General features: G+C 39.7%; 2 protein-coding genes across 3 annotated transcripts in view; one reads left to right on the plus strand and one right to left on the minus strand.

The window, feature by feature from the left end:
• LOC135221688 (uncharacterized) overlaps positions 1-22,270 on the plus strand; it is a gene marked incomplete in the record, with an annotated part of 360,943 nt that extends 338,673 nt beyond the window's left edge. Inside the window, 1 exon segment of the mRNA XM_064259420.1 lies at positions 16,912-22,270. Within this exon segment, the coding sequence (XP_064115490.1) occupies positions 16,912-18,540 (1,629 nt within the window).
• The window catches only part of LOC135221687 (26S proteasome non-ATPase regulatory subunit 14), a 78,844-nt gene continuing 77,895 nt past the window's right edge, over positions 22,142-23,090 (minus strand). For both annotated transcript variants that reach the window (XM_064259419.1, XM_064259418.1), the window contains one exon: positions 22,142-22,681. In XM_064259419.1, the coding sequence (XP_064115489.1) occupies positions 22,520-22,681 (162 nt within the window). In that variant the 3' untranslated portion in view covers positions 22,142-22,519. The remainder of the gene's footprint in view (positions 22,682-23,090) is intronic.

Here is a 23,090-nt window from a genome sequence, read left to right on the forward strand (position 1 = left end):
AGTCTCAGGAACTGAATTATTTTTTTCATTAACAGATTGCTTTGTGGGCATGTTTATTATGTAAGAAAAATTGCATGATTCCTTTTGCTATTTTCACTTGATTTCTTCATAGTACGAGCTTTACCATTACATTATTTATCTTTTATTGGCGTGAAAACAGCAGTAAACTCTATTCTTTCTAGACCTAAAGTTTTGATTAACCCTTAAACGCCGACTGGACGTATTTTACGTCGACATTTTTTGTCTCTCGGGTGCCGACTGGACGTATTTTACGTCGACATACAAAAGTTTTTTTAAAAATTCGCGGAAAAATACTTTTAGGCCTACCAGCCGAAAACTCTTGAATCACGCGCCTTGGGGGATGCTGGGAGTTCACGGATCAAGGTGTTGTTTTGTTTACAATCGTTACGCAGGCGCGCAAGTGTGAATTTCTTTCTTGCCGCACTAAAAAGTATCTGCGACACATCTCGGAAATTATTTTGTCACTTTGACATAATTTTTGTACCATTTTAAATTAGCCGTTACATGGAGTATTATATATGGAAATGTGCGCATTTTTATGTAGAATACAACAGAAAAATACTCATGATTGTAGCTTTTATCAGTTTTGAGGTATTTTTATATAAATAACGATAAGTGCCAAAATTTCAACCTTCGGTCAACTTTGACTCTACCGAAATGGTCAAAAAACGCAATTGTAAGCTAAAACTCTTATATTCTAGTAATATTCAATCATTTACCTTAATTTTACAACTAATTGGAAGTCTCTAGCACAATATTTCGATTTATGGTGAATTTATGAAAAAATTTTCCTTACGTCCGCGCGGTAACTCTTCCGAAAAAAATCATACATGTGATTGTGGTAATGTTTGCACCATTTTAAAATTACCCGTTACATAAAGTTTTATATATAGAAATGTGCGCAATTTCATGCACAATACAACTAAAAACAACCCATGGTTGTAGCTTTTATCAATTTTGAAATATTTTTATATAAAAAATAATAATAAGTGACACATTTTCAACCTTCGGTCAACTTTGACTCTACTGAAATGGTCGAAAAACACAATTATAAGCTAAAGCGCTTATATTCTACTATATTCAATCATTTACCTTCATTTTGCATTGAATTGGAAGTCTCTAGCACAATATTTTGATTTATGGTGAATTTATGAAAAAAATAACATTTTCTTTACGTCCGCGCGGTAACTCTTCATAAAAAATCATACGTGCGATTGTGGTAATGTTTGCACCATTTTAAATTAGCCGTTACATAAAGTTTTATGTATCAAAATGTGCACAATTTCATGTAGAATACAACAAAAAATAATTGAAGGTTGTAGCTTTTCTCATTTTTGAAATATTTGCATATAAATCACGATAAATAGAAAAAAAACCACGTTCGGTCAAATTTGACTCTACCGAAATGGTCGAAAAACGCAATTGTAAGCTAAAACTCTTACAGTCTAGTAATATTCAGTCATTTATCTTCATTTTGAAACAAATTCGAAGTCTCTATCACAATATTTAGATTTATGATGAATTTAAAAATAAAAACTTTCCTTCCCTCCTCGCGCGGATTCTCCGCCACAAATCTCCGAAATGCGTACGTCCCATTCTCGGAATATTTGCTCCCTTTCATATTAGGCATTTCATAGAGTTTTATATATGAAAATGTGCGCAATTTCATGTAAAATAAAACGAAAAATATTTGAAGGTTGTAGCTTTTCTTATTTCTGAAATAATTGCATATAAAAAAATATATATAAAAAAATTTGATATTCAGTCAACTTTAACTCATCAGATATGGTCGAAAACTGCAATTGTAAGCTAATACTCTTACAGTATAGTAATATTCAATCATTTGTCTTCATTTTGAAAGAAATTGGAAGTCTCTAGGACAATATTTAGATTTATGGTGAATTTTTGAAAAAAATATTTGTTTACGTCCGCGCGTTATGAGTTCATGCATTATTTTGTGATAATATTTTATCTGTGTTGCTTTTATTGTTTTACAATGTGTTATATACCAAAATGATTGCAATTTAGTGTAAATTACACCGAAAAAAAAAGTAACTCGTTACTTTTAACCGTTTTGTGCACAGCGCGATTTGAATACAATTATATATAAAATTTTGTTTTTGCGCTATCATATATCGCATTATTTATATATGATAATGATAATTATTTTCATTTCTGATGGTTGCATATTAAACTTCAGCCAATGACAAAAAAAGGAGCCAAAAATGAACTCTTAATCTTGAAAACTAAGCACGCTGTGATTTTTTGAAAAAAAATTTTCCGCTTCCGCGCTCACTCCGAAACACCTCCGGCACACGGGAGACAATTTTTTTTTTACCGCTTCGGCGTTTAAGGGGTAATATCGATTTATTATCCATATGAAAAAATGTGATGTTCACCCTTCTCCCTCTCTCTCTGTTTCATTCTATGATGACATGCTATTGGCAAAGAGTTTGAAGTAGTCAGTGACAAAACTTATAACATGATGCTTTGGTATCTGTCATTAGTGTGTGAGTTGCATTTTTTTCTCTCCTCTCTTCTGCTCTTTGCTCCATTGGCAGCGTATCCCTCTCGGCCTTGGAAGCCCTCCAGATCTGTTTGCAGTGTATAGTACCTCATCTCTCTCTCTCTCTCACTGAAATAGGAGAGAGAATTTTTATGCAAGTGTACTAATATGTATGTTTCTTTTGTAAGATAAATAATGATTTACTAATTTTCAAATATTAATGTAAACAGCAAAATATCAATGTGAGAGATAGTTCAGCCCTCTCTCTCTCTCTCTCTCTCTCTCTCTCTCGTCTCGTCTCTCTCTCATCTCTCTCTCGTCTCTCTCTCTCTCTCTCTCTCGTCTCTCTCTCTCTCCTCTCTCTCTCTCTCCTTTATATACTGAAAGGTTTAGTAGTAGCGAATCACACTGCAGGGTATAAATATAGGATATGTTACCTCAGTGCTTATTGGCTCGTAGGACATGCCATTGCTCGCAAGGATTAGAAAAGCCAATCACAGAGCAGGATTTAGTGCTGCTAGTTGCTGATTGGCTTGAAGCTCTGATGCTTCACCTCCTTTTGTAATTATTGATTTTAGTTTAATCACTGATACTGTATATTCTTATAATCTAGTTTTGTGAATTAATCATTATTTACCTTTGTGTACGTACTATCAATAGTACTTACTTTACTTTACTTTATCTTGCCGCCACTGGCCACTGGCATAAGGCTGATCAGTTCCTCTCCATCTGTCTTTATCCTGAACCATTTCCCTCGCTTCCTCTAGGTTCTGAATTTCTTCTTCAAGATCACTGACAATTGTCTACCCACCTCGTTCTTGGCCCTCCCAGTGGTCTTCTTCCTATTTATACTGTTCTCAATGCTCTCCTGGGGTCTCTATTCCCATCCATTCTCTCTACATGTGCAAACCATTTCAGCCTTCCCCTCTTCAGCCTGATACAGACTGGCATTTGCCTCAATCTCGTCCTGATGTCTTCATTCCTAACAAAATCGTCTCATTTAATGCCAAGTATCCTCCTCGGCAGCTTCATCCCAAAAGCATCCAACCTTCTTTCCTCTGTTCTGGTCAGCGCCCAGGTGGGCGAACCATACATCAGGACTGGCAGTACTACTGCATTAAATATTCTCATCTTAGTTTTCAAGCTGATTTCACACCTTGACCACACATTTCTTCTCAGAACTTCAAAAGCTCTTGCTGGTCCTAGTTTTCTTCTTTGTATATCCTCAGTTTGCCTCCCGTCTGCGGTTACCACACTTCCCAACTTGCTTTAGTTCCTGTCCTCTGATTGACATATTTTCCATGTGCATCTAACCATCATCCCTACTCACAACCATGATCTCAGCTCTTTGTGCTGATGTTAAAGCCAAAATTCTGTGTCTCTGTCTCCATCCTCATTACCATACCTACCAGCACCAGCCACACATCAGCAACCAATGCAACATCATCAGCTAAGTCCAAATCCATAAAAACATCTCCACCAATACTAGCCCCTCTGTTTTCACTCTTCTCATGTGGTCAGTAGTATATACATTAAACAAGGTGGGTGACATAACACATCCCTGTCTTAGCCCACTTCCAACTGGAAACCAATCACTTGGCTGTTCATCCATCTGTACACAGCTGCACACACTATCAATAGTGTATTAAATATATGCATTTTTAATGTACATGTGTATTTCTCTCTCTCTCTCTCTCCATGATAAGACAGCTACTGGCTGGAAGGAGCTAATCACACAGTAGGGTACCAACTTTCCTCGATGCAAATTGGCTTGAAATAGGCAGTTACATATAAGGGATTTTGACGTAGGAAAAATCTATTTCTGGGTGATTGGCTCGTGTCGCCCTATGAAAGGATCCTTAATATCATTCTTTCTAGGTAAAATTAATCTAAAATTACCAGAGAAAAACAAAATTAAGAAAATGTCAGTAAAACTGACTCTCTCACTCTTTAAAAGAAGTGTCGGTATGAGAATAGGGGCGAGTGGGAACACTACCACGAGACATTCACCAATTAGACCTTCCAATCAAAATTCCCACTAGAGAGAGCTGATACCAACGGGCGATGCGGCCGCTACTACTACTACTAGGGACGCCACGGACAGCAGCGCCCCTAGCGGTCATCCTTAATCTATGAACATCTTGTCCTGCAGGGGGGGCAATCAATACAGGGTGGGTTTCATAGGGCGACACGAGCCAATCACCCAGAAATAGATTTTTCCTACGCCAAAATCCCTTTTCTCGGCCTCAGCTCGTGTCGGCCTATGAAAGAGTACCAGAGAAACAGACAAGATGGGAAAAAGGACAAATGAAAATCAGTTGTAAAAAGGAGGGATATAATATAAGTAAATCAGTTATTACAGCATATAAACTAAGTACTTAAGGCTAACTTATTTTAAACAATGACATAAAAGAAAGTTAGTAATGTAAAGTACTTAAAATTATAGTAAACATAGTAAAATACAATAATGCAGTGTAATTTAACAAAATAGAATCACTTAGATAACGTATTTACAAAATATACAAACACATTGTGTCCTACCCTAGCATAAAAATAAGGGTAGGTACACTGAAGTACATTATCAGTACATAGTGTGGATGTCCCTAGCAAAAAAAATAAGGGACAATCCACTAATATGATCTCAGCGGCTAAGGCTAGAATATCCGAGTAGCATGGCGATAGGGTGAGGCATGTTGGACGAGGTAGGTAGAGAGGAGACCTGGATCTATACTACGACTACTATACAGTATCAGGGGAAACAATGTTTCCCGCTGCTACTGCAGAAAATTTTAAAGATTCCAAGGACTTTAAATAGTGACGTTTAAAGACTGTATACTTTTTAAGATCCTCAAAGTTCATATGTTGAAAGTAATTAATTGAGGTGGCTACTCCCCTGATGTCATGTGCTTTTGGAAATGAATCAGGATTGGCTTGTTTAATGAAGTAAAGGATTTGTTGTCTAATACCTTTTACTGATAAAGTACCACCTTTTTCTCTCATGAAGAGAGAACCTGAGGAGCTTGAGGATGTACGAGATAGAAAGGCTCTTAAAGTTGATACTGGGCAGAGAGAAGGGTCTTGCGGAAGTGGGATGACTTTCCAAGGAGCCCACCTTGCAAGAGGATCCTCATTTTTAGCCAAAAAACTACGATCCGGAGCAAGCAGAACTTCTCCTGAGGGGAGGAATTCCACATGACCCGCATCTCTGGATAGAGCCGACAGTTCTGAAATTCTAGCTCCTGAAGCTAGGCTTAATAAGAATAATGTCTTTCTAAGAAGCATTATGAATGTACAAGACGAGTTATCAGTATCTGATGCTAGTTTGAGGACATCATTTAAGAACCATGAGACTGTAGTAGGCCTTTGAGAAGGTCTAAGTCTAGCACAGGCTTTAGGGATAGACGTAAAATAAGATTCAGTCAGATCTATCTGGAACCTAACTGAAAGATCTTCTTCAAAGCCGATTTATGAGTAGTAATAGTGCTAGCTGCTAACCTTTTTCAAACAAGGATCTGAAAAAGGATATAGCTAAATTAACTGTCATGGTTGTAGTGTTTGATTCTTTCAGGAAGGATGCTAATTTTTTAACAGCTGAGTCATATTGTCTAATAGTTGACTCTCTCTTATCTGATTCTAGGAAGAGGATGTTTTGTGGATCAATGTTAGCATCTTTATTAGCCGCAAACTTCATGAAGTCCATAAAGTTAGGGTCTGAAGAATTCCTGAGGAAGCGAACACAGTCCTCATTTGTACTGATTGTGACAGCTTGGGATTGGGAATCCGTTGAGGTCGGAGACCCAATTCCAGAAGCAGAGGATACCAGTTGCTCTTGGGCCAGTCTGGAGCAATCAGGGCTACTAGTCCCTTGAAAGTCCTCAGCTTGCTCAAGACTTTCAAGAGAAGATTCACTGGAGAAAAAACATAAATTTTTCTCCACTGATTCCAATCTAACGCAGGAGGGCGTCCGTGGCATAAGCCAGAGGGTCCAGGTTGGGGGCCACATAGCAAGGGAGCTTGTGGTTCGCTTGTGAGGCGAAGAGATCTACTTGGAGACCTGGGACTCTCCGGCATATCCACTGGAATGACCTGTCGTCTAGGGACCATTCTGATTCCAGAGGGACCGACCGGGACAAGGCGTCTGCTATCACATTTCTTACCCCCGCCAGGTGAGTGGCGGACAGATGCCATTTGTGTTTGTTTGCTAGTGCAAAGATGGCTATCATGACATGGTTCACATGTTTGGATTTGGACCCTCCTCTGTTGATGCAATGAACTACCACTGCACTGTCCAAAACTAGTCTTAGATGAGACTTTTCCGGGGGAAGAAGTCTCTTCAGGGTAAGAAATACTGCCATTGCTTCCAGAACGTTTATGTGGAGCTGGCGGAATTGAACTGACCAAGTCCCCTGAACTTGTTTGAATTGAGAATATCCCCCCCACCCGGACAGGGAGGCATCCGTGTGAATGGTTAACACTGGAAGGGGATATTGAAGGGGTACCCGCTTGGCCAGGTTCTTTACTTTTGTCCATGGACGGAGTTGATTGCGAAGGATCTGTGGAATTACTGACAACTTGTCTCGAGATTTGGTGTTTGCTCTCGATCGCCAAACTCGATTTATATCTTTCAGCCTTGCTTTCAGGAGGATATCTGTCACTGAAGCAAACTGAAGGGAACCTAGAATTCTTTCCTGGCTTCTCCTTGATGTTTGCTTGCATTTGAGAAATTGTCTGACAGACTTGGCTATTTCTTTCCGTTTGGCCACTGGAATTGACAGATTGTGGGAAGACAAATCCCATTGGATTCCTAGCCACTGAAAACGAGACTCCGGATAAGTCTGGATTTTGTTTTATCTGGAACCCCAGATGTTCCAGAAATTGAACTACCTTTTTCGTGGCTTTGAGACATTCCTCGACTGTTGGTGCCCAGATCAACCAATCGTCGAGGTATGCTGCTATCATTATTCCCTGAGTTCTCAATTGTTGCACCACTACTTCTGCTATTTTCGTGAATACCCTGGGGGCTACATTCAGACCGAAGGGCATCACTTTGAATGAGAATGTCTGATTTCCTAGTCTGAATCCTAGGAATGGACGGAAGTGTCTGGCTATAGGGATATGATAGTATGCGTCTGTAAGATCGATGGAGCATGTGACGGCTCCACGAGGAAGTAAGGTCCTTACCTGCGAGAGGGTAAGCATTTTGAACTTGTCGCAACGAATGAAAGAGTTTAGCCTTGACAAGTCTAAGATTACCCTTCTTTTTGTTGAGCCTTTCTTTGGCACGCTGAATAAGCGACCTTGAAATTTTAGATGCTTGACTCTCGCAATAGCTCCTTTCTGAAGGAGTTCCTCCGCATAATCTGTCAATTCCTTTGATGGTACTTGATGGAATGATTTGATTGGAGGGGGATCTTTGATCCAACTCCAACCCAATCCCTTGGACACTATGCTCTGTGCCCAATTGCTGAACCCCCACCTGTGACGGAAGAGGAACAGCCTCCCTCCTACCTGGGGAGCATCATTGTTGATGGGCGGGTTGACCTCCACGCCCTCCTCTGAACTGCCTACTCCTTGCCGCCCTTCCTGTGCCACACTGGCGAAAGTGGCCTCTCGCTCTGTTACCTCTCGATTGCCTATTAAAGGGAGGGTAAGCCTGACCTTCATACATAGGGTTTGAAGGCCGGCGAGAGTGCGTAGGAGGTCGAGGGTTGTGACTGAGGAGACAGCAGGAGGATGGGCTGGGTCTGCTTCGAGGTTGAAGGTTGTCCCTGTTGGGTAACCGGGACGGCCTGAACGAATTGCTGCTGTTGCTGGTGTTTTTGGTAAGGCTGGAACCTTTTACCAGACTTCTTTAGTTTCTTACCAGCAGCGGGGGCGGATTCTTGTTTCCTCTTAGAGGAGATACCCCATCTAGCTCTAAGGCTCTGGTTGAGCCTAGCAGCCTCGTGGTGTACCTCATTTACAGCGGACTCTGGGAAGAGGTCCGCTCCCCACATGCTGGAAGCCAGGAGTCTATTAGGTTCGTGCCTAATAGTGCATTCCTGCAGAACGTGCTTTCGGCAATTCCTCCTAGCTTGGAAGAAGTCGAAAGCATCCGTCTGAACCGTTTGAAGCTGGGACTTGGCCAGAATCTTAAATAAAGGTTCTGTGCCATACGAAAGAGCAGCCATCTCTGTGATAATCAGAGAATTGAGGGACCTGCCAAACCTAGTTCGAGCGTCGAACTCTGCCTGAATCAAGGAATCAGGCAGCCTTGGGAGCTTTTCGCCAAACTGGTCCATAGCACAGTCCGGTTTGAGCTTACCAAGCGTGAAAGTGGCAGGCAAGTTCTCCCACAATTCTCCGAAAGCTGGGAAGAGCGGAGAAGTAGACTCCGCTTCCCTCAGCTGTGGCATGGGCTCATCCTTGAGGACTGCCTGAAGAGTCGCTTCCACTATTTTTGTAGCGAACGGAAGAGAAGCCTCCTCCTCCGTCGCAAAAATAGTAAAAGGACTCTTGAAAGCCTGGAGCTTAGTGTTGGTACACTCCCAGTCCTCAAGGCAGTGAACCCATTCGCGTTGAGCGTGATCTCTACTATAGAGAACGTTCTCCCTGGAGATCTTGTCCTCCCTAGTGAGGGCCGCTACGGTCAGCCTAGCATATCCAATGAAAGGCTGCGTCAATCCCGGAGGATAAAACTCTAAGTCCTCAATCCTTCGAGTTCCACACTCCGGGACAGAGATCATACCGTCCTTGAATGGAGCGTAAGCGGCCACTCTCCATGGGTTTCTCCATGAAGAAGGCTGGTAGCGACTCATAAGGTGGTAGCTGGAGAATACCAGCACTTGCTACTGGGGAGACTGGATGAGGAGCCTGAGCAAGCCCAGCTACTCGGTCCTCGTTCTCTCTAACTCTGTTAGAGAGATCTTGGATGGACTGGCCCGACTGAGTCAAAGTGCTCGACAGTTGTGCGAACATCTGTTCGAACTTGGTTCCGAGGGCGGAGACCTGTGAGCCAACCATCTCTCCTACCTGTTGCATCACCACTGCTGAGAAAGCAGTAGGATCAAAGGTGCTAGGTCCTGCTACTCCAACCGGCGTTGCCGGAGTGGATGCGGTGGAGGCCGGAGAAGGCATTGGCTCAGCGGGAGCGCGAGCCTTCTCCTTAGAAGCCTTGCTTCTAGAGCTCTTTGAATAGGAAGAGCTCGGCTTAGCCTTCACCGCGTCAGCATAGGAAGTCGAAGACTTCTTAGCTGAAGAAGAAGACGACGACTTTTTAGAAGTCGTCTTAACAAGGGTCTTCGGTTCTCTCTGTCCCTTCACCTTTGGGGGTACAGAGAGAGCGGGAGAGCGGGCAGGGATCTCAGATCCCAAAAAGCCTTGGAAAGAAGCAGTAGAAGAAGGGACAGGAGAAGATCCAGGAGCGCCCAAGGAAAGACCTTGGGCACCCGACACACCTACCTCAACCAACAAATCCTCAGCACCTACCGCCATAGGCTCAATATTAAGGTCCAAGGTTGCGACGTCCGGGACCGTCTCCTGCGTGGCCACGGCCCCGAAAGACTGCTGCATCTCTTGCTGGATGGAGGCTATGAGAGGGGCTGCAGATATGGGGTCAACATACCCTGTTGACTTGCCACCGGGGAAGATCTGAACGGCCAGCTTCTTGTCCAAGATGTAAGGCTGGCCCTTGGCGGCATTCTTCCCGAAGCCGCCCACCCAAGCTTTCAGGGTTGCTAGGGCGACTTCCCTCACACCGGCAGCCTGAAAGAGAAGGCGAAATGAAGCTTCTAATGGCGGGGCGGGGTTAACAAGCTTATGACTAAGTGTTGTTAGTAATACGATAAAAAAGTCTATAATCGACTTACCCCCTCCACCAGCTGACTGACCAGGTCGTAACAGATGGCGCAGGCTTCCGGGTGCCAGACGATCATGTCGTTGTAAGGCGTGGCACACGGAGCGTGAGACCTGCACTCATCGTGGGCGCAGGGGTCGTATAAGGTCGCATTGCACCCAAGGACCTGACAGTTGGTAGCCTGTAAGTGGAAAGATACATAAGTATCAGGAGAACACTTACAGTCTAACAATTGCTCCGCTGATGCCGGAGCGAGAAAGTTAGATTAAACCAGAGCCCCGCCATAATACGTGTGGTAGCAAGATGGTTGGAGTTTGTCCAAGGCTACGCCGGAGACAAGCGATAGAATCCAACCAGGTGTGGTGGTGAAAAATGAAACCACAACGGAAAACGGCGGAGATGGTATACATACAATGTTAAATCTAGGAATTCATCGTAAAATTAGGGTATATCCTTAAAAATAACGAAATAAATATCAAACCTTTCCCCCCCGTCTACTAGAAGAGTGCCCGGGTAAGAAGCAAGCTCCCTTCCGGTAGCGGGGAAAAAAGGGAAGGATATAGTAGGCAAGCAATAGACCACTAGTAGTGACCACCCCGCCCGCTGGCGGAGCCAGCAAGCTATAACCAAAGGTGCCCCGGCTGCGGCGGAAGGCTCCGTTCGTTATAGTTGGGGAAAGGTGGGCTGAGCAACTGGGGGGGGGAGGGTTCTCGGCGTAACACGGCGGGAGAGAGAGAGGGGGGGGTGGCCTACTCCTCCCCGTCCCAACAACTACCCGCTCGGTGACCCGGTACCCGAAACAAGTGGTCGCCCTATACCCCAGCTGGGAAGAACCCCTGGCCTCCTCAGAGAAGGAGGGAGGAAGGCAACTGAGGTTGTCATGGCAACCAAGGGGTCCCCCAGACCCCTCCCTATACCTGGTAGGGAGGGAAGGGGAAGGGTAAGGTGCGATGGAACACGTGACCGCAAGTGGCCTAAGCCGCGATAGCAACACAACCGTGGAAGGGCCACGTGAACCAGGCTGTACCAATACATGGGACATGCACCTAGGCTAGCCTAACACCCTAAATAGAACTAAAATTACATCGAAAAGATGGAAAAGACACTTTTAGTAGAAGAAAAAGAAGCCCAGGAGGAGGCAAACTGTTCCGAGGAACAGAAGCCTACTCGGAGCCAGCGATAGCCGATGAAGAGCAAGAGCCGGGATGCTGGGCCAGAAACACAGAATAGCTCTAAATACCAAACTAAGAGAATTGGTAAATGGGCTAACCTAGCTAAAAAGGCGATGTAAAAAACGATGAACGTGATATAGTAAGCCCATAAGTATAAGAAGTCCCAGTATGGAAGACCGGGAATTCTTAAATGAGGCAGCATGGCGCCGCCACGAGTCGACCGGGAAACCGTATATGACCTATAAGAAGGAAAATACTGGTTCCTGGAAGACTAAAATACGGTAAAACACTACTTATGAGGCACTTAACTTAGCCGTTGCGATGGCAGCACGTTCCATAATGGAGAAGGAGGTAAATCCAGATAATAGTACACAAGCAAGAAAATGCGTACGACGCTTAGCGCTAATAATTAAGGATGTCCGCTAGGGACGCTGCTGTCCGTGGCGTCCCTAGTAGTAGTAGTAGCCGCCGCATCGCTCGTTGGTATCAGCTCTCTCTAGTGGGAATTTTGATTGGAAGGTCTAATTGGTGAATGTCTCGTGGTAGTGTTCCCACTCGCCCCTATTCTCATACCGACACTTCTTTTAAAGAGTCAGCGAGTCAGTTTTACTGACATTTTCTTAATTTTGTTTTTCTCTGGTAATTTTAGATTAATTTTACCTAGAAAGAATGATATTAAGGATCCTTTCATAGGCCGACACGAGCTGAGCCCAGAAAAGCATTTTTAAGGGGGGGGGTTGCAATATGTCGCAAATTTTTTGGTAATCACGGGGGTTGTGGTCCCTAACCACCGTGAATACTGGTGGTCGACTGTAGTGATATAATCAAATCCTTCTACATAGGTAAGCAGAGGAAAACAGATTCGGTCACCTGGAACTTGGATGTAGTTCTTAATAAGTGGCTATTGGGCCCTCCTTTCAAGCCCCGTCACTCCATTTCATTTAGATTTTTTAGGGGGGAAGCCCCGTTCCTTGTTGCTTTGGCTATGGCCAAAAGAGTCACCGAGCTGCAGGCTGTAGATAAAAGAGATGGGTTCTCTCAAGGAGATCCAATTTGTCCATTTGCTCTCGGTTTTGTGGCTAAGAACGAGACTTTCTTTCTTCATCAAGAATTTGGTGGACATTCTTGGTCCAGAAGAAGAGAAAAGAGCTCTTTCCTCAGTAAGAGCATTGGGGTTAAGGTTTCTCATTTTGGGAGGATGTCTTTGTCCCGGGATTCTGGGATAAAATTTCATCTAATCCCGGGATCCTTGGATTTCCCTGGATGTCTATTTTTTAATGAATGCCTTTATGACCCATTTTTGTTAATGCTACCATTGTTTTCAAGTATAGGGTAGTGCCATAGCCACTGTACTATGGTATTCCATTATCCTTTTACTTGAGTTATCTGCATGAGAGTACACTCTTGTGCACTTTGCTGTCTTTCTCTCTTTAATTTTTTCTTAACTAGCTGTTCAGCCTGCAAAGCCTTTGGGTTTGTTGTCTGTTGACTTTTCAGTTGGAGTGACAGTTTGTCATTTAATAATTAATTATATAGAATTGTAATTACATAATATTAATGAAAGTAGCTCACAATGTACAGTATAATATAAAGAGTTCTTCATAAATGCTGATGTTTATAGTCAGAGTGCTTTACTTAAGGCAGCTCATTTACGAATCAGTCCTTAATTGTCCATAAAATATATGTACAACTTTAGTATAACACCGTATGATATTATGTATATGCTTATCGGTATTTTCTTTTATTACTACTTACTGAAATGTTAATGGAAATGAAAACAAATTTTGAGTACATTCAGTTATATATTTTTCTGATTTTACAAAACTAAAATGCAGTTGGAGAGAGAGAGAGAGAGAGAGAGAGAGAGAGAGAGAGAGAGAGAGAGAGAGAGAGAGAGAGAGAGACCCAATGGGATAATCTCTCTCTCTCACACACACACACACACGCGCCATTCAACTTCAATTTCCAATAGTTTGTCCCAGAAAATCCGGGGACAATGAGAAAAATCCCGGGATTGTTTAACCCTTGGAAAATGCCCGGGATTCCGGGAGAGAAACCCTAATTGAGGGTATTACCTGGATAGGATTGAGATCAGAGGCCCCTCTAGCAACCTCTGATACTCTGTTAAATATCCTTCCTGACCACTTTCCAAGAATACTTTGTCATTCTTTTTCAGGAACTTATCTCCAAGGCGCACTCGAGATTAGAGCTGTTTCTACATCATTGGTTATAGACATAGCTTGTCTGTCTCAGTTATTCTATAGTCCACTTATTGGAAGTGCAAATCAGTATTTTTGACACTAATTACATAAGAGTCGAAACTGTTCGAAAACTGCAGTACGCACCCTGGGTCTGTTGTCAGTGGCATGGTGTTGGGGAATGAAGCATAGGTTTTCCTTTTATGCTCTATCTCTTCACCCCAGTAGTACAGGGTATCAAGTCTTGAGGAGCCTGTGGGTACTGTGTACCTGGAGTACTCACCAGGTTTTAGTGGATGGGTGATGGTTTTTTATTTTGTGTAGGTGATAGTGTTGTCTAGATTTCTTTAATGTGGTACTGCATCCAGGGCAAAGGCACCTATTGATGCTTTGCTAGCCATCGGAATATTATTCTGCTGCAAATTTTTTTATGCAAGTTTTCCACAAATACACAAACATTTACAAATCCTTGAGAAACCCGGCAAAAGTTTGTTTAATTTTTTATGTAATTTATAGGTTTTTAAGCATTTATGTGTAAATTAAATAATATTAAATTATAAAAATACTAACTCTCTCTCTCTCTCTCTCTCTCTCTCTCTCTCTCTCTCTCTCTCTCTCTCTCTTTTTTTTTTTTTTTTACTGAGATGAGGGAATTTTGATGGGACATGTACATAAGTTTTTCTATATTTTCAAATATTAATAATGATAATAATATAACTGTAATTACAAAATTCATATGTAATAGTGTTCTAAAGAAATAAAATATCCTTTCCCTCATCGTGTTTTAACTCGAAGAGAAGCTCAAAGCCAGAGCTGTCAAATATGTCATGTCAAGTTAATGTGACAGATGGGGGTGAGTGTTGCCATTAGCAGGTCAATGGTTTTTACGTAATTCTTTCTCTCTCTCTCTCTCTCCCATTCGTAGTTAGTGGTAGATAATTTAAATTGATCTAATTTTACCTTTACCGTCTAGAACTAAATGCGGCATAATGAAACATACACACATAACTAAGAGTTCTATTTAGTCCAAATGAAAAGTAATTTGTCATGAAAAGGAATTTCAGAACAAAGAGAAAGAGGCTGAATTAAGAATGTCTTAAAAAGGTAGAGAAGACTTCTGAAAAATAGATCGGCCAGAAGGGGAAAAGAAGAGAGAAATAGTATGTATGTAATCTTCACACACTCCTATATTTTTACCAACCATTTATTTTTTTAAGGGTAATGTATTAAGCTAACTTTTCAAAAAAAATTACAGTAACTTTTAATTTAATTTAGAAGTCTAAATAAAAAAAAGAATATGTCAGAGTGAGGGTGTGTCCCATGCCTCCAGAAAGCGCTGTTAAATAGGTTTAGGAAAGGAAGGATTTAATATCCATGAAACATGAATTTGGACTTAGATGGAGATGAATGGTGCAGCACCAGCATATGATGAGCCTTCTGTGTAGGTGAATGAAGCAGCTAATGTTATGGGAGTTTTCCAGTGGGGTTCATTCAATATCCAACTATTAAAATGTGACCACTGGTATGTTAGTTGCATAATGGATACAGTACAGTAGTATCCATAATTATAATGATCATAAAGAAACTGTAATCAGAGAAGCATAATTCCCAGCTTGGAATGTTCATTTCTGTATAATTGCACTTTCTGAGATATCCACAACCTAAACAATTGACACTTAGAAAATAGCAATAATTGATTAATACTTGAAGAAAGAGCTTTTAATTAATGATTGTAATGCATCAGAAAGAATTTTTGTATTTGATATATTGTAGACCACCTGAATAGCAAATCTGGTATTAAATCATTAATAAATATGGTATAAGTACATTAGAACAAATTTGTACATGTAATAATTATTTTGGTTGTAGCTTACCTAAATTTTGCATGTTTACTGATTTTTACATGTATTTTTAAACCATTTCATATTATACTCAGCTTTTGATCATATTAGGAGCTACAGTAATAGCCAGAAAAGTAGGACAACTAAATTTATGCAGAAAACTTCCACATTATCCACTTCATACATGAACACAGAGGGCTCTTCAGTAGTGTGTCAAACACCTACTCGTATTGTGTCAGGCACCTGTATCTTACACCATCATTTGTGCTTCCTGGACTTTCAGGCCCTTCTTTCACAATTAATTTTCTAATCTATTAATCCAGTAATTTCTAAATTGTCATCTTACTCATAAGATTTCTGTATCCTGTATTATACACTCTCCACAACCTGTCATCTTCTAATCTTTTCACACAACTGAAGCATCACAAAATAACCCTTGTCCATCCTGTCATATACACAAACCTGTTTACCACTTTTACTCATCTTCAGATTTCCCACAATTTCAGTTCTTTTATCAAATAAACAATGCAGACTATTCATATGAACAGTTATCAAATAGACAATGCAGACTATTCATATGAACAGTTTCAAGCTTTTTCTTTCATTCACATTCAGCCACCTCATTTCAGTTCAGTAAAGAAGTTTTCTCAACAAACCCCTCATAAAACAATCTTGTCTTTCATTGACACCTAAGTATCCAAATCTTACCATGCACCCTGCTTCCTTCCTTGATCCATGTATTCTGTCACAGCTCTTTTTCCCATCTTACCATCATCTCTTATATTTTTACTCAAATACCTTTGGTTTCAATTTACCCTCATAAAGTTATAAATGCATATTTAATCTTTCAGCAGTGATTGCTAATAAAGTAATGAATGTCCAAATCTAGTAATAAAAACAATCTTGCACAATGAAACACAAAAATTTGATGCCTTAGTGGTATGAGTGATGTTAGACATTGCTGCTGTTCCAAGCTGCTGCCTCTCATGACTTGGTTCTTATTGGTTCAAACCTTGATAATCTGGATCAGTGTTTTTTGGGTATTGCTCTTTGCAATTCATTCAGTTACTATGGTTTGTCAACATGAAATTATAGACTACCAATTTTTTCTTGATTGTTTAAATACTTGAGGTTATTAATTTTGAGTACTATTCTTAAAATACTAACATTAAAATGTAAAAATGCTGTATAAAATCATGCTCTTATGAAGTCTGTTATCTTACAGATTTTATTGATACTACTATGTTAGCTTGAGCTCTGATCCAGTAGTATGCACAAAATTATTTTGTTTTATTATGAAATATAAATGATCATTATACAGTCATTTTTGTTTTTTCAGGTCTCGTTAACTCCTCATGAGCCTCCTCAACCTTACCTGCCACCACCTGTCCAGCGTTACCCTCTGAATCTCCAAGAACGTCCATTTCGACAGCCCTCACTTGGTCCACAGACATGGAAACAGACCTATCCACAGCATGCTAGTCTAGACAGGGATATACTTACAAGTCCTCGACATCGTTTAGGGCATTCACAAACTCCAAGTACTTGTAGAGTTCCCTTTCATCCAAGATATGCAAACACCATCCCTCAGTCCTCACCAAGAATTTGTCGAAAAAACATTCATGAGAGGGCCAGCAAACCAGACTTTACCATGAATGGTGTTGGCACGCAAAGTCATGACTCTTCATTATTTTCCAAATATAGCTCTGTGATAAGCACTGAATCTGTAGTTGTTGATGTACCTGTTATTAATGAGATATCTACTCGTAAAAGAAAGTCACCAACACAAGATATGACTCCTCAAAAGCTTGAAAGTTCAAGTAAAGTTGAAAAAAATACTGGTAATAGAAGCTCTTCTAGTATTCCTGTTTTTTCTCCAGGAAAAGACATGACGAGGCGTGTAATAAGGAGTACGGCTGATAGTAGAAATTTGAATAGTGTTTTACCAGAGATTCTTTACCAAGATCATTTTGCTTCTAGTGATAGTCAGGTTTTTAAAAGTAAAGGTCTTAGTACTGGAAGAGAACCACCCAAGAATAGTTCATTGTCTCATGATCATTCTGAAAGGGACACTTCTGCTACTGCTTTTACTTTCAATACTAAGCATCCAGCAGATTATGAAAATACCAAAGGCTCTATTGTTGCCAAGGATTCTCAGAAGAAAGACCAAAGTACAGATAAGGTTCATGAAGAAAGGTTGTCTCATGATGCAACCCGTTTACCAACAAAGATCAGCACAAGTGAAGACAAAGATGTCACTAGGGAGCATCAATCAAAAATTCCTCCTGCACCTGCTTCTGGACCATCAGCTGTAAATGTAAAACCCAATTCTTGTCTCAAAGTACCTGGCAGTCCATCTTTGAGAGCAAAGCATGTAACGTTTGCCAATAAATTAATACAGCAGAAAGGTGCAGATATCAAAAGTGGAACACATTCCATCCAAGATAGAATTAATCGAAGCCCATCCTCACTACCAAGACTTACCCAAAGTAGTACTCATCTTCCATCTCATAATGTAATGAATTCTCATGGTCAGGGAACAGAGGATAATGCAACCAGTTCCCATGGTGATAGAGCACCTAGTGAGAACCGGTATGCAGATGGGTCAGATTTACAGGTTGTGCCATGCAGAGAAGGAGATACACAGGTCGTGACAACAACTGTTAGTGTTCCAGGTAGCAAAACAAAATATTCTGTATCTGGAGATAACAGGGGATCAACTAATTCACAATTATCATGTGACAAAAATAGGTCAGATTTAATCATGTCTTTTTCCTGGATGAATCAGACCTCAGAATGTGACACTCCATGTGTTTCCTATATAGAATCAAAACATGCTGTGCATGGTGCAGTTGCAGCATCTGAAAATGGAGATCTAAATATAGTTCACAGAAAAAAGGACAAGAGTTTTGGTGAAAAGTCACGTAAACTTCGAAGCAGATTAGCAGCAAATTTTCCTCTAAAATGAGATTTGAATATTGAGTGTAGTTATTTTAGTAGTTCATAATAGTTTTGTGTATTTAGTGATCATGCCAGAAACGAGCAAGATAAAATCAGCTCCAAGTTGCCTTAGCCAGAGTACTGGAAACTATTAATCATTTATAATGTCTTATTCTGTCAGATCATCCTAGAAGTACTGTAGTAATGCACTAAAATTGTTTCATGCCACATCAAGTATAACTGAAAAATAGTCTTTATTTATCAGCCTGCCTCTTTCCCTGGCTGTAAAAATCTATAACACTACTACAGTACAGCTAGGAATTTCATGGCCAAGTGTGTAGGTAATGCCTTAGTCATGTTTAGTAGTCATAGACCGGTAACTGTAAAGGCAATATTCCAGTAGAAATGGTTAGTTTAAGAGCAACAGTATTTTTTTTCAATACTTTAATGTGTGTTAAGAAAGCCTCTTTTCTATGTTTGCTATTGGATGCAATTGTGATTGTCTTAAAATTGTAGTGTTATGTTATAGCTTTCAAGTTTCAGTACAAACAAATGTAATGTTTTACATAATCTGACCTCATGAAAGGTTAGACAATACAAAGTTTTCTAGAAGTTCAACCTATCTTTTCAGTATAATTTTGATGAAATATGTTGCCATGGTGCTGCTCTGTGAGTATTATTACAGATTTAATATTTAATGAAGACAGTTTACATTAAAAACTGGTACGTATTATAAAAATTGTGAAGCTGCAACAATAATAGGAACACACTCCATCTCAAGGAATATTATAAATCTTAATAAGTGCTTTTGTGATTAGTCACAGGCAGATTATTTCCTGTAACCACATGATATACTCCCAATATATAGTTAAAATTCACATCCTAACACTATTTGCAAGTAAACAGTCAAGTATTACAATTCAAATGTTGTGAATGTTGATGCATGAACTATTTGATCACCCATGCATTCTAGCATGGATATGTTGTGGGCACTAGACAAGCTATGATAGCTTTTTGTAAAATTGTTATGTATCACTGCCAAGTAGGCCATTAATATTTTTATGTAGACTTGGAGCTTTAAATATTGTTATGCTGAGCAGCTGCACATTACGTTGACATTACTGTTCAAAAGTAAATTAAGCACTAACAATTAGAAACAGTATTACTCTTGTTTCTTGCTTTGTCCAGTAAGGTTTGTTTATTGCTCAATTAACATGGAGGTAGAGTACAAAAATAGCTGCCTCTTGCAGTGAGATGGATATTTGCAAGGTAAGCTAATAAATGCAAGTGTGTTTGTGATATATGTACACATGTACTTATATATTGTATGGCGAGGAAAAATGAAATATCTTTAGAAAACAGTTTAGTAGTAATCTCAAACAGTATGGAAATACCAATCCAGTATTAGGTAAACGGGTTTTCTCCCCTCTATGAAGGCTGTGGTTGTATGGAGTAAGGATAAACATTAGGTGTAGTTTATAGGTTATTTTATAGGACTTTGGCTTTTAGAAATTTATAGTATAGAGGCCAAGTCTTTGCTTCAGACTTTTCCTGTCTTGTTTTGTTTTTTGTTGAAAGCATTCTGTTTGGTTTAAATTATCCTCAGCCTAATAGCTTTTCTTTCTCAGTGAAATTAGAAAGACTGGAATTTCAGCTTGCTACAAACTTTTCTGTACTTTTAATTAATTTACATAGCAAAGAATACAGATTTTTTTGTTTTCTGTTAAATATGCAATTTAAAAAAAGATAAGCAGCAGCTGTTAGGTTCTAAAATCTTTGGTTGGTAATGAGTTTCACAGATTTTAAATACTTTATAAGTGCAGTATGGTAACAAAAACTTTATGAACCAACTGCTATATATTTTATAAATATATTTCTGTATGTTTCTGGAAAGTTATTTCATTCAAATACGAAATTAAGTGAATAGTAGCAGAAAAGTTAAGGACTGTTTCAAGGATGAAGGAAACTACTGAGTGCCACAGCAATATTAAGAATTCCTTGCCTTGACTTACAAAGCCTGACATAGAAATCTGCTTCGACATTTGAGCATATGTCAAATCAAGATTATTTTTGGGATTGAATGCTGCATATATTTGCATACATTGGAAATATAAAGCACTTTCTACTATTTCAGTAGTGTAACAAATAGCCTTTGTGAAGGTAGGTTTCATAAGATGCCTTAAAACTTGAGCTTAAAGGTTAGTAGCATTAAAATCTTACCCAGTGTTGTGATTTGCATTTGTCCTGATAGTTTAGGTTGTACAGCAGGTCAGTGAAAAATGTTGAAATTGCTCTGACATTACATCTTTACACTTCAGTAGTTTTAAGGGAATTTTTATCACAAAATATTAATGATCTCACACCACTATACATATTTGCATGTAGTCCTGTCTTCCTACTTAATGCTATGCTTAATTCTTTGATGGTGCTCTTTCCCTATCCTAGGGCTTATACTGCAGTAATGTGTAATTTATTATTCCATACTTCAAATATACTTAGTATAAATTTGTTATTCCCTATTTCCAGTACCCTTTGTCTATAATACTTGCAAAATTTTTACTTCAAATAAGCTAGGTTCATTGCTTAACCCTTAATGGACGGATACCCTCATATGATTAACAATAAACGGTTTTGAGTGATGGAAGGATTACCTCCTGGTGAGTTATCAGCAGGGGTTCCATTCCGATGGCGACTGCCAGTATCAGTATTACTCGGCATTGATTGGAAGAAATCAGGCGGGAAAGAGGTTTCATTACTTCAGTAGCACATAAATTTACTAATGGCAACTTTTACACTGGCTCAGCTCGCTGATTGTAGGCAGCTCATGATTTAGCTGTGTACACACTTGACTTCAAGGGGACATATACTGCCCCCCCCCCCCCCCCCCCTCTCTCTCTCTCTCTCTCTCTCTCTCTCTCTCTCTCTCTCTCTCATAATGGCGTTTTATATACCGTGCGTCCTCAACTTAAGGCAATTCGATATTAAGCATTTTACAGTGCTGTTGATGACATTCTGTGGCACAGTAATTTGATGCAACATTGAGTTACAGCGTCAAAACTCAAGTTACGGCACCTAAAGCGCTGATAACTTACGGCGCAGAGCTGGAATGGATCCCCTGCCACAAGTTGAGGACGCACAGTATTTGCTCATAGTAAATATACCCAGGGGTTGCTGTTGGTTTTAGTTCTTAAAAATTTCTTTATGATTGTCAGTTAAAATTGTAATTTTGCAAAGAAATATTAGAAAAACATGTATAATCCAAAAAAGTTACTCCATCTTTGATCTCTGTAAATTTATGCAAATAACTGTTTTGATATTGTGTGAGCTGTAATTATAATTTTTTTTAATCAATTATTAAAGAACATGTAACTTGGTAAAATCTAAGATTGTCTTGTAAAAGAGGCCCCACAAGGGGTTGTAAATACATAGTCACTTTCAACTTTTCGTGGAAGGTAGGGAGAATATGAAGAATTTTTTTTTTCCTACATCTTGTGCATTTGCATAACTAACTCTTAGCTCTCCCCCCCCTCCCATCAAATTAGCCAACCTCAAAGGTCGCCCGGTCCTGGGTGCTGCATGTTTTTTTTAGCCTGGCTGTAAGGGGTTAAGCACTGAGTAAAAGAATTGGAACAATTTATGTAATATGTTTTATTAATAAGTGAACAGATTGAAAATATTTAATTTTGGTACAGTTTTTTTATAATGTCTTCCCTCTGTTGTAAACATTGTGTCATGTTAAATAAATAAATCGTCTAGTCTGCCTTATTTTGAAAAAAAAAACCCTTCAGTAGAAAGTAAAGACAAAAAGTAAAATAATTACCTATTTTTAAGTTTACTTGTATGTTGCCTGTGGTAATGGGAAGGCAACCCTGAAAATGGTTTTACTCTAAGGTTTCTATACCAAAAACATCACTTTCAATACCAGTTAAGCATGAAGGTTTAGTAGCACTACACTTTTATTACCCAAAATCCAACATATAAAATTCTCCATACTACTAATACAATTTCTATTTGAAAATAACTGTGTCAAGCATAGCACCAAGACACTGAACAATATTTGATGTCATCAGAACTTCAACTTTATCTTCTAAATGCCTCTTCGGATCCAATTTACCCACATTCTTGATGGCTAGTTGTTCTGGTGTCATTTTCTCCTCCTCTTCCAAACTCTAAAATTAAAGAATACACATTAATGAAAGATCAAGCTAAAGTCTGAAACGTAGGATTAGGCTGTGGTACATCTTTCATAACTGAAAAGATTCCAACGTAATCAAAATATCCAACACACTTCCAATTGCCATATTAACTTGAGTTAACATGTGCTCCTGAAGCATGCATCCCCTTCCTTTCAATTTTGAAACTTTTAGTTATATATATCCAAATTTCAAATGTAACCCTGAACATTTTAACAAAACAGAACACACAAGCAGCAAAGGTTCACACTGTGTAACAGACTGATGGCTCCAAAACACACGTCTAATGAATATTTGTTCTCTTATGATATCCATATTTTCAGCAAACAGCGCAACAAAGGCATTCATGACAATGAGTATCTGTATCTCCAGTAACTTTCAAGTG

The sequence above is a fragment of the Macrobrachium nipponense genome, chromosome 3 (genome assembly GCF_015104395.2).
Source record: "Macrobrachium nipponense isolate FS-2020 chromosome 3, ASM1510439v2, whole genome shotgun sequence".
NCBI lineage: Eukaryota > Metazoa > Arthropoda > Malacostraca > Decapoda > Palaemonidae > Macrobrachium > Macrobrachium nipponense.